Raw genomic sequence first — 12,880 nt, forward strand, 5'->3', positions numbered from 1 at the left:
ACAAATGCATTCTAAAAGCTCTCCAAATGTTAGAGGTTTGACTGCTTCAGAAGGTTGTCACAGAGTCACAGACCGAGCAATCTCTCCAAAGTCTGAAATCGGGATCTCTGCCCTCTCTGCATGAGTCATCTCTAGTGCTAAAATCAAGGCCCATAAACACTGAACAATTATACTTAATCCAGCCACTAGAGGGGCAAAAAGTGCCACATTATAAGCAACATTGTATTTTGCTATCCCTTTATAATCCATTCTTTCAGAAACCTTATAACTATCAAAAATGAAAGCATGCAGCTGACACTTTTACTGGAGGAGTGAGTCCAATTTTCTTTAGCACAAATGACAGTATAGGCACGTGAATCTTAGCTTTTTCATGCCACGATTAGTTTCTGCCAGTGCAGCTTTGAGGTGGAAGTGTGAATGGATGCTTGCTGAAATTAGAAACGGTACTACTTTGTACTAATAACAATCAGATATGGAGGGCCAAATTCTTTACTGGTGTAAATCAACAAAATTTTACTGGCCTAGCTTCACTGGCCTTAGCAGGCATTAGAAAATTTAGTGCTCAAGTTCAATGTTAGGTTTAGGAGTTTGAAAGCAATAGTCTTCGTTATTTTTTCAGGATTCAGAAAAATTATGTTCTGTCTACATTAACATATGTACTAATTGCTTTCTCATACAGCATCCTGTTGCAGCTTTTTGTTCATGTTTTATTCAAATGAAGGAAAAAAAAATAACAATCTTCTAACAGTTCTATTGAATAAGAGTAACATTACAGCTGGCCCAAGATTGTAACCCAATACATGACCAGGAAGGCAGAAATTCAAAGTCAGACRCTCAGTGACAGCCAGAAACAAATCTTGTATCTAGCACCTGGGAAAACCATCACAAATTACTTGTTGCCTGCATGAAATACGGGACRCAGGATAAGTGAGGATTTTATTTTATCCTTACAGAGTAAAACCTTATCCAGACCTGGAGATATGTAAGCATTGAGAAGATGAAGCCACAGCCTTAGTCTCCTATTTTAGTTGATAATATAATCACAGTTTCTTGCCATACAAGAATCTTGTAAAAATACATGTTGTAAAGGTTATGGAATCATTTAAATACTAAATGAAAGGCGAGTACGTAGGATTAAAGGCAACAGGGAGGAAGAACGTATRCTGATACAGGAGTTCCACTTAAAAGACCCTATGTGTGAAGGAGAAGTTTCTCAACATCACAGGGCACAAGCTCCCTGTGATAGCTTACCTGAGGCTCAGAGCAACCCGAAGCAGCAGCAAGAGAAAGATGAAGATGTAACAGAATGGACAGGGATGAACTCACACCACAGAGAAACACATCACAAATGGAGATAAATGAATCAGGCAGCGATACATAGCTGAAAAGAACACAAGTTACCATGGTCACTGTCAAAACTCAACACAGTAACTGTAATCTCACAAGACTCTCCCTGTGTACGAAACCATTCAAGATCTACTTTCTACATTATATCTACCATGTTGTTTTGCCTTTTGGAAATTGTTTTTACACTRTATAAATTGACATGAATAAAACCACATTTTTCTTAACAGTATTTCAAGTACTCCCATTGGAGCTTTTCAATACATAATAACAAAAAAAGGCAAAGACCTGAGTGAGAGCATATACAGAATGAATTTGGAATTTTATAGCATGACATTACTGTCTAAATACATATGTTCTGGAGAGGTTTATGACCAAAGAGCTTTTAGATCTGGCTCTCTCTTCAAGGACAGTAAATTTGATAAGACCAATTTACCAGTGCTAATTTTCTTTGCCCTTCCTTATCCTCTTCAAAGCACTTTGAATAAAAATTCATTTCTAACCACCCAATCTCTTTGGGGGTGAGGGGGAACCAAAACAGCAACAATCTAAACTAAATAATGTAAATGCAAGTACCATCAAAGATGCTAGTTAGATAGCTCTGCTCTTTGTCTAGCCATAGAGCAAGTCTGGCATGAGAAGCAGCTGAGGACATATATGCAAGAAAGGTCATGAGTGAATTATTAACCACTGACTAGGAGAATTACCTCAAAAAAGTTAGTTCAGCCTCTCTAGTTACGTTTAAAAAGAGCCAGATAGAAGCCATGACATATCTCCTCATTTCTGTTTCCACTGATCCATAATGCATGGCCTGCTCAGTGCAATTTCTGATTTCCTTCCAGGTTGCATATCCTCCTATGGGCATATATTCCTCATACGGAAAAAGGGACAGGGGAGCAACAGAATCTTCCTAACACCTTTGGTATCATTAAGCCAGGACATTAGCAAGTATTACTATTCTTCCAGCTTAGGCTTAGCTTCTGTTCTCCTACTACTTGGTAGAACAAACCTGCTGTAAAGCACTCCCATTATGACATTTCAACAAGAGGTATACATGTTAGAACAGATTAGCTCACACATCTTAGAGGACGTATTGGAGAGGTCTAATGGGGATAAACTTCACACATGTTCTAAACTGGCCAAACGAAAGCTCATATTTCTCCACCCGAGTCCTTAAACCAATCAGATGACACTAGTCTAATTAGGCTCATCTTCAAAGATAGTCTTCTTAAAGCACAAGAATGGTCCTTCCAAAGTGCAGCAAGTTAAGTATGGCAGAAGCCCAGTATGGACGGACACGTTGGTCCTGACTAAGCTCAAACACAAAAAGAAAGGACACAGAAGGTAGAAACAGGGACAGACTACTTCGGTAGAATACAAACACCTTGCCCACGCATGTAGTATGAGCTCAGGAAAGCCAAAGTTTAGCTGGAGCTGAAAGTAGCAAAGAAGGTGATTAGCAACAAGAAAGATTTTAAGTGTATCAGTAGGAAAAGAAACCAGTAAAGAGAATGTGGGCGCATTGCTCAAGGGGGCAGGAGATCTAGTGACAAGCAATAAAGAAACAGCTGAGATCRGTAGAAAACATACTCAATACAGTTTTTGCCTGTCAGGCTTGTCCTCAGGCCTTCCAGGTCCCTGAATCTCCTAGTAGGGTTTAAGAGAGTGAAGTAATACCCACAGTAGAGAAGAAATTRTTAGGGATCCTTAACCCACTTGGACTAACACAAGTCCATGTGATCAGATAGGAGGCATCCAAGGGTGTTGAAGGAGTTGGCCAATATCATTGTTAGGCAGCTTTCTATCATCCTTGAAAATCATGGCAATTGGGATAGGTTCCTGATGACTGGAAAAAGGCAAATTTCACACATATAAAGGAGGGCAAGAAGAAGGGTCCAAGGAACTATAGGCTGATCAGCCTCACCACAGTTCCTAGGAAGGTGATGTAGCAAATCCTCTTCAAAGTCATTTCAGCATGTCTGAAGAACAAGATGATGATGGGGAGCAGCCAGCATGGGTTTACCAAAGGCATATCCTGCCTCATTACTTTCTATGCAAGGTGACTGGTGCTGTAGACAAGTGAAAGGCAGTCAATGTTGTATACCTTGATTTTAGGAAGGCTTTTCACAGTCTTCAGCAGACTCCTTATCATCACACTGATGAAATAACTGGCTGTGTAAGCGGGTGATAAAGTTCAGCGAGTTATGATCAGTTGTACAAAGTCCAGCTAGTGGCCAGTAACCGATACGATCAGTACTTTTTAATGTCTTCATTAACAACCTTGATGATGGGATGGAGTGTGCTCTCAGCAGGTTTATGGATGAGACCAATTCAGGGTAGCAGTCAATATGGTTGAGGGCAGGGCTGACATTCAGAGAGATTTTTACAGGCTGGAGAAATGGCCTGGCCAGAACCTCATAAAGTTCAGCATAAGCAAATGCAGAATCTTACACTTGGGATGAAAAATTCCATGTGACAGTACAGGCTGGGAGCTGACTGTCCTAGAAGACAGTCCTATAGAAAAGGATCTGGAGCTCCTAGCGGACAAGCTGTGGGCCCTTACAGCAAAGAAGGCCAGTTGCATTTTTGGGCTGTATTAGTATTCTATGTATTAGTATGTATTAGGCTGTATTAGTATGAACGCAGCTGAAAGGTCCAGGAAAGTGAGCCTTCCCCTCTATTCAGCACCTGTGATAGCACAAGAGAGTACTCTATCTGGTTTGGGGCTCTCCCATATAAGAAAGATACTGACATATAGGTTCAAGTCTAGCAGAGGACCATTAAGCTGGCCAGGGGACTGGAGAAGATAACACTGAAGGAGAGAGTGGTTTTGCTCAATCTTAAGAAAAGGAGGCTAAAGAGAAGACCTTGTTGCAGTCGACAGTACCTGACCGGAGCATACAGAAAAGACAGAGTCAGACTCTTCTCAGAGGTGCACAGTGATAGGACAAGAGGCAACAGACACAAGCTGAAACACGGAAAATTCCAATAAGATACTGTTAAAAAAAATTACTATTACAGTGAACAAATACAGAAACAGGTTGCCCAGAGAGATTGCGGAATCTAACCTTAGAGGTGTTAAAGACTCAACTGTGTAAGTTCCTGAGCCACATTATGTAATTAAGACTTGTTTTGAGCAGAGGGCTGGACTAGATGACCTCTGAAGATCCCTTTCAATCTGAATTATTTTAGGATACTTAAAGTAACATCTTAATGCCAAGCCAGAGAGTGGTTTCTTGGAACYCTGTGCAGAAACTTGACAATAGACTGAAATATTGTATCACTTGCCTTTCAACCTCTGAAGTTTCTTCTAAAGGGAAAGAGGTTCAATTTTATTATTACTATGTCTGGATTTCAGTTGGGGATATAGAGATCAGTCTGCAAGGTATTATAAATTGCCATTAAATGTTTGCTAAGCCATAAACTGCTTGTAGTTTTATAAAATTCAATCAAGGATGTTACTACATAGTTTCTAATCCTAAGGCAACACCTAGTTCAATACATCGGTTGCATCCATTATGGAGGTAATGATTTATTTTTGTTTCACTACTTTCTTTAAATCACTGTGGCAAATCTGTATGAACATCAAGACTAATCAGAAATCTTTAGGTTATTGTAAGAATGGAATTTCTTGTGAAAATGTGTGTGAAATGCATGCTGAAAAAGCTTAAGAACTGAAATTGTAGCTGTTTTCCTTTCCCTTTTAAAGGTTGCCATAGCAACTAAGACAGGTAAAATGACTTCAGTAGCTTTTAATTTGCATCAAACCTGACTCCAACTATTATTTCAAAAGCTTGAAAATAGAAGTTAAAAAAAAAAAAACACACACAATACTTTGTTGGCTACGCTCTACTGAAATAAAATGGGAGAATTTTCTGTAACAGCATACATTACCATTAGTAATGCAGTAAAATGACAAGCTGTCACCTTTTGAAACCTATAGTACAGGTGACTTAACTTCCACATATTTTCAGTACTTTGTAGACAACTTGCCAGCTGAGCAGATATTTGTAAAAGGTCTCCCCAGGCTGTAATTAAAACAAGGTTTCCTTCATCTTCAGCTGCAAGCTTTGTGAAATTCTCACCTYGGTTACTTGAGCTCACATTAACATCCACAGCTACCTTCAAAATGAGACCACTGCATAGAGCAGCTCTCTCAGTCCAGAGGATATCTGCAGGCAATATGATTAGAAAACAGAGAAACAGTCCAATTCAGGCCCACTGAAATGACAGATTGTAGTTTAAGTTGTCTCATTCTCAGACTGCTCATGTTACAAGGAATATACAGTGAAAGACAATAGAGAAAGTGTGTATGTATCCCAGTAGGTGTTAATAATTTCTGCTTTGTGGCATATATATCCACTTTGTGCATATCCTCTAAAGGGGTAAGCTACTCAAGCCAGCTTGTCTAGCTCTCCCCTATTGGGTAAGGGAATTACAAATCCACGTATATAAATGTYGTGCTTCATGTCTCAAGTCACATCTCTCTGAGAACACACAGCAAGAAAGCAAGAAAGTCCAAGAAAGCACGAATAGCAGGACTTCAGGCAGCTTGAATACTGCTTTTCTGCTCCGTATCACAGTCTAAATTACAGGTAGCAAGTCCTTGGCCCAGAGAGTCCACTGTAATAACCTTACTGGTTATATAATCCTGAGAAACAGAGAGTCTTCACAGCAAATGCTGTGATACAGTCCTATTTTCACTAGATGATTACAGACTGATAGTAAATATATAGATATGAAATGGAAGTGGTCTCAGCCTGAACAACTCCAAAGTTAGCTTGTCAGAACAGAACTGAAATCTGTCTAGAACTGAATTAAAATATGCTGAAAGCACTGACTTGACATGAGAATATTACTGAAGTCCCTAAAAAGTTTATCTAGCGCTTTATATGCACAAAAGTACTTGTATGAGTACAAGTAATGCAATATAATATGCTTTTTACATAACATATTCCTATTTGTGAAAGTCATAGTGAAATCAACGCTATTTTATTGACTGTAATAATTTCTACTCTAATTCCAAATGAGTTACTAGGGGCTGACAAACACCATATCCAAATCAGATTCCATACCTAGACTTTAACAAGAATGCCCTCTTACCATGTGCTCTGGCTAGAAACGACTATCTTAACAATTCAGTCCCTCACCAAAACCTTTGGCATCTTTCAGCGGGAAAGGAAACTGTGAAACTCCTTTAAGTCAGCTCTGGCGATCAGAATAGACATATTCAAAAAGTTTACTACCACCACTAGGCTTTCAGTTGACTTCATATATGGGCACAGAGTAATGGTCTGTGGCTTAAGCATATGGCATATTTTAAAAAAACAAACAAGGTATTTTCAGGCAATAGGGACATCACTGTCAATCCAAGAKTTACAGTCTGATTTATTAGCACATACAGAGTACTGCATCCCCAGAAGGAACCTTAGTGACATACTCCAGCTCATAATCGGCAGTAGTCAGCACCTCCCTGCCCATGCACCTCACATTCCGTGTGTTTGATAATTTAGATTTCACAACATGGTGGCAGCCTGACAGACTTGGAGAATTAAGTTCTCTTTGTGTAGCACACACAGTAGAAGTGACTGCCTCCCTAGGCTACCTTCCAAGCTTGCAGCAACACCCTCACTGGTAGGAACCATTTCTGAGGGTGAGAGCATAAAATGGGCTTCTATATGAACCACTGCTTCCACAGCTTCTGGCCGAAGGGTCAATCAATGCCAACATAGGTGCTAGTATGGAAGATGGATGGCACCAGTCAAACTACTAAAGCTGAYGGTGAACAGATAGTAACAGTGACTTTCAGCCAGTACTAACGCAGACTGGACTTGAATCTGCAGCCTAAAAGTGCAAGGTTAAGAAGAATGTATGAAGCRGTAGAGCACAGAGTAAATCCTCCCTAGACGTGAAAAAGACACAGTAGCATAGCACGAGCAGAACGGGAGAGTCCATGGGCCTGRTAAATCCAGCAGTGAGTAAAAAGTGAACGTAAGCAGATGGCACAATGGTCAAAATGTAAGAGCTGGGGACACAAAAGGATAGACAGGATGGAAATTAGAGCAGTAGCTTTCAACCTTCTTCAATCTACAGGCATCTAAATATTTATGAAGTAGAAGACTACTGTGCAGAGAAGTTACTAATAATAGGCTGATTATTCTTCACTATCTTTGCAACACCCTCCAAAAAGCATTTCACTGACCCCACTGGTCCAGGAACCACAGGATGAAAGCTATTGCCTTAGRGACTGGAAGGAATGTTAAAAAAGAAGAAGAAAGGAAAAGAAGCAGAGAGCTGCAGAAATGCAGAAGAGACGGTCTGTGTCAGGAAGGGACTGACCTGTGTCACTTCTGTGGTTTGGACCTGCAAATTAGCAGTATTTGCATTTAACAGCATGCACACTGACATTTGAAGCTTTTCCACTTACTGGGTCTAGTGACTAATAGCTCACTGTTGCCTAATTTGTTTAACACCCTACCAGAATTTCTGAGTGGAATTACCATCCTTCCCCAGGTAGTTATCCAGTCTTCATTCTTTATCCTGTAAATTATTCCTGTAGGTTAGTGTTGACAGTACGAGAAGAAGCTGAATGACTGTGAGCAGTATTTTAAGTCTGACAATAAAAATTTTGTGCTAGCAATAATCTGGTTATGAGGAGCCATATAATAAAAAAGACCCATTTTCTCTGCATACTGATCCAGTCACTAAAGCTACTAAGATCCAGACACAAATCTCCAGCTAACGACACCAGCAGTTAATGTTTTACTTGATTGCTGCATGGGCATGACYAACACTACTAGAATGGACCACTGCATACGCACACACAGTCACTCAGCAAGTTAAAAAAAAAAAAAAAAAAGTATCAGTCAATGACTTACAAGATCTAGGGCTGCTGCCAAAATGGAGGCATCAGGGATAGTGCCTGGTTCACAGCAGTTCAGGAGAAACTGAAAGCGCTTCATGCCTTGGCGGATTGCTCCCAGGTTCACAACATTCTTGGGTTTTCCTCCTTCTTGGTTGGAGGTCAAGTGATCATCAAAGCTATGGCAACCTAAAGAGGCAGGGTGCAGAGAGGGGATGCAGGGCAGGCAGAGGAAGAAGGGAACACAGTCTCTCACCAATAAAAAAAACGTGGCACAGAAGTCCTGATGAGTACAATTTTGGTCCAAACCCCTTCCTTACCTTAATATGCTATCTTGAGGATAACAGGGGCATTTCTACAGGATTCATGACTTAAATGAGAGAGGCATACAGCAAGCTAGAACCTGGTCTTTGCCATACCAATGTCTGCCTAAAACTATATTCCAGTATACTTGATAYGGAAGCTCAGAAACTACTCAAATATGGGGTGAACTAGAATACAGCACTTCCTCCTCACCTCTTTAACACAAAGCTGCAAACTTACTATCTCTTTTTCCTGAATAATCTGCTATCTTTTTTACTGGCTTCTAACTTCACCTTACAGTGGAGCATGCATAAACCCTATTCCTTATATATTAATTTAATAATATCATACTACCTGGTACAACAGAAATATCAGYAGCRAATGTTCAATGTGGGAATCAACTACTGTCCTTTCTTTACCCTCCCCCCCAAAACAAAACAAAACARAAAAAACCCCACAAACTTTAAACTTAACTACTCCTGCAACAACCAGAACAAACAAAGGGAGAGTGGACTCAGTTCCTGGGTATCACCCAGCCTCTCTCCTTGAAGTGTCTTGCATACTTTGGGATGGAAGGCTCCACGTAAGAGTTGCTTCTGAAAAAAATCAAGCTAGCTACYCACCCCTACCCTCTCCAGCTTCAAGTGTGATTTTAACCTCTACTTATTGAGTTCAAAAAAGTAGCTTCAAGGCCAAGATGCCTGGCCAAARCAGGAATGGCCAGCTTCTGGGCTTTTTGTCTTTATTTGTAATACTCTCCCCATTTACCTGTGAAAGTAYGTAAGTTTAGAGAATACTGAAGTGTAAAGCGCCAAAGAGCAGAACACTGAGTGAAGAGTTCAAGGTTAGTTTTAAACATAGCRTTGGAAGACAAGAGGCAAAACATCAACTGTGCAGGACTGACTTCTTCCTCAAGAAAGAAGAATGACTGAAAACTCAAAGTTCCTTTGTGATCTTACTCCTCAGGATCACTTGGCACTTGTGTAATACAAACAATAGTCACAACAGAAAATGGCAATATGGATCATCTTTTTTTCCCTACTGAAGAGAGAGGTGGATCAGATTTCAAGAGATCTCTTTAGGATGTCTGCAACATTTTCTCCAATGAGGCTATACACAGTTTTCTAGTAAACAAAACATTCACATTTTAGGATATATTGCATCAAGATGGAACAAACAAACAAATTTAAAAAGCAGAAAGAACAGGTAAAACACTTACATAAATGAGTGGGCGCATCCCTTTTYTTCCCAGCCCCTCCTGTTTACCTGCTGCGTGTAGCATGCTATCTGAGCCCAGCCGCTATAGCTGTCGTAACATGTTTATTTGAGGAACAAGCAAATGTTTCTCATTCAGGGCTCATGTTAGAGCTATGCCTGTACAAGCTAAAGAACAGAAACTTGACTTTTTGTTACAAAGTCCAAGTTTATTGTCAAAGACAAGCTCTCTAATCCCCAGTAAAATTAAGGATTAGCAGAGAGTTTGTCACAGTGATAGCAGACTCCCTTGACTTTCTCTGTGATCAGCAGTACTACCTACAATCAATCACTACAGCCTTTTGCAAGTCTTCACAGTCCCAGCCCTGCACTTTGCTGAAGTTTTTCAAGAGAATCCTCCAGAGGCAGCTGACAGCTACCCTCCACAAAGCCTGTCYGGGGGGAAATTTTGCTGTAAGCAGGGGAACCCTCACTAGGTTACAGAGGGTTAGTGTGACTCAGACCTGCTGACAGTCTCAACCAGTGAGCAGAGACCATTTCCTAACCCAAGAGGACACTGCATGTTCAAGAAGTTCCCACCTTGCAGTTGCTTCTTCTGTGAATCTGACATCATCCCTGAGAGCAGGATTTGTGCTGTAATTCAGCTGTGCTGTATGGCTTGAAACTTTGGCAACCTCTATGGTCACTCAAATTGCCTTCAGTAAGTGCCTGAGGAAATCGTTAAGGCTCTCATAAAAGCACACTGCTGCTTACTTCGTATATATGCTATCTTCTTAGCATAGGTAAAAAGATTCAAGAAAACATTTAGCTATGCATAAATGTGTATATATTTGTGTGTATACATGTACACATATACACACAGATTTTATACACATACATGTGTGTATAGATACACATATATACACACACACATGCATACATGCATATCTGACATACACAATTTCCAGCAGTCTGGATGATGCACCATGATGAAGATTACATTTCATATTTTATGATGGGTCAAATTACTCTTTTTTTTCCTTCTAATGTATTTTTCCTCTCTTTTTTCTTTTAAACTAGGTCTACAGTATTAAGAAGAGAACCAAAACACAGAAGGAAGAACTACATGGAAAAAAGCATGAGCATAGCAATGGCCATAGCATCACAAATGACAAGAAGGAGAAGGCTGAAACACATCCTGAAGCAGTATTCAAAGATCAGATCTTGAGGTCCCTGATGCCCATCCACCCTCAAAGCCTTCTACTGTCTTCTCCATAAGCACATATAACCTAACAGTCTCTATGGAAAAAACAGAAGCACTGTAAAGTTCAAGGCTCTCTGTACGCTGCTGTTCTACTGTATTATTAAATCATCCCACCCTGAAAAGGTCTCTCAGATTTGATTACACACATGCCTGTATGTACACATGCAGGCATGTGCAACTAAATTAACATTTTTGCTATTGGTATGTGGCTTTTATTGTGTACCAGAGATCCCTGAGGACATAGTGATACATGTCTGTTACACTTCACCTTATAAACCTGAAAAACTCCCTTCAATTCAGATAGTGATCAGGCAATGTCCCAACACTCACCGTCAACATCACTAGACAATTTGCCTGTTTTTCATACTCACATGCAAGGGTCTATTTCTTTAACTCATTGCATTATTTTCATCATAGTAGTTTTAATACACAGATCGTAAGTCAAAACCAAGCACGTCACATACATGCCTTCTCTCACTGGAAGGTGAAAGAGATCAAGGTCTCCTCGTTAAAGTAATTACATAAGTCTGATATTATTCACAGAAGACTGATATACRGACAACATTTTCAAAATTCACAGAGGGTAACAGGCATGTCATTCCAGCTTTATAAAGACATAAGATGTGCCACACATGCTGAACAATGCTATTGCTGCTCACAGAACCAAAATTAAGTCTGTGCCACTAAACCAGGAAGATGACAACTCTAGACAGAAGCAAATTCACACTGGTAAAATTAGAATTAGCAAGATGAAAAAATTACTTCCTGTAAGAAAATATGAAGGACACCATATGAGCATGTGAGCACTGCAGAAACAGCTGTGGCAGTTTAAAGATCTCAGTGCCCTTCAACTGTTTGTTCCCAGTAAGAGCTGTGGCAAAAGATGGTGGGAGCATTCCAGTTTTACTTCAGCACAAAGTAGTGGATGAGGAAAACAATRCAGCTCCTTCCACTGTGGGAGTAGTTTCATCTACAAAGCAACAACATGTTGCTGGTCTAGTGYATTGCCTTGTAAAGGAATAACAACCTTCATCTAGGAGCTACTTTAAAACCACCACCAGTATTTCTGCAGTGGTAAAATGATGGGCAGTTAACACTGGCAAAATGTGCTCAAACTCTGCTATCTCACTTGCCTGAACAGTGACTTGTGTGCATTACGCTGCAGGCCTGGGACAGATGAYGGTGAAATACATGCATTGCAGTGCCACAGTGAGAGAATAAAAAACAGTGCCAGAGAACAGAACATACTGTAAAAGCTGCAGAAACCATACTGGGAAAAAAAAAAAAAAAAAAAAAAACACTACTCCTTTTGTGTTTTTGGATTTTTTCTTTTTGAACAGAAATATAACTTGAAGATACGAGGTTGTCTCCCTGGCAACAAGGATGAGAACTCTGAGCTGAAGACATGAGCATATGAATGGCTGCATGACATTTGAAAAAGGAATATATTATGACCTTGTACTATTTATAAAGACACTTTTCAAAGATTGTTGATTAAAAAATGCACTGCAATTAAATATACTTCCTTGGAAAGGAAAATTAGTTATTATTACACTGTAAGCTAAGAAAAAGGGACAGCATCTGTAACAAATGGTATGCAGACACTAGACATGCAAACACAGAAGAAAAGAGATAATTATAACAAGGCTTGTGCAGGGCTTTCCATTTCATCAGTGCTGATCTCTGCTAAAACTGTCAAATGGTCACAAATTGGAAAAAAAACAAACAAACAAAACAACTGATGGAACACCCATCATTATACTAGGCAATGAAAGATTTACGCACCTAATTTTGAACTGAATCAGTGCTTTGAAGCAAGCATTAATTTTTCAATGTGTTGATCAAATTCAGTTTGATTCAAAAAGCCCAAATGTCACGTTTGCTTAATTTATTTGGGTAGACTTTCTTTCTTT

At 39.8% G+C, this 12,880-nt stretch overlaps 1 protein-coding gene across 3 annotated transcripts in view; it reads right to left on the minus strand.

Annotated features, from left to right (window-relative positions):
- The window catches only part of UNC80 (unc-80 subunit of NALCN channel complex), a 135,137-nt gene that overhangs the window by 79,596 nt on the left and 42,661 nt on the right, over positions 1–12,880 (minus strand). For all 3 annotated transcript variants that reach the window (XM_085299332.1, XM_085299330.1, XM_085299331.1), the window contains exon 22: positions 8,223–8,395. In XM_085299332.1, the coding sequence (XP_085155458.1) occupies positions 8,223–8,395 (173 nt within the window). The remainder of the gene's footprint in view (positions 1–8,222; positions 8,396–12,880) is intronic.

Source organism: Rhea americana, unplaced genomic scaffold (genome assembly GCF_003343005.1).
Source record: "Rhea americana isolate MKP2758 unplaced genomic scaffold, rheAme1 scaffold_15, whole genome shotgun sequence".
In the NCBI taxonomy this organism is placed as follows: Eukaryota; Metazoa; Chordata; class Aves; order Rheiformes; family Rheidae; genus Rhea; species Rhea americana.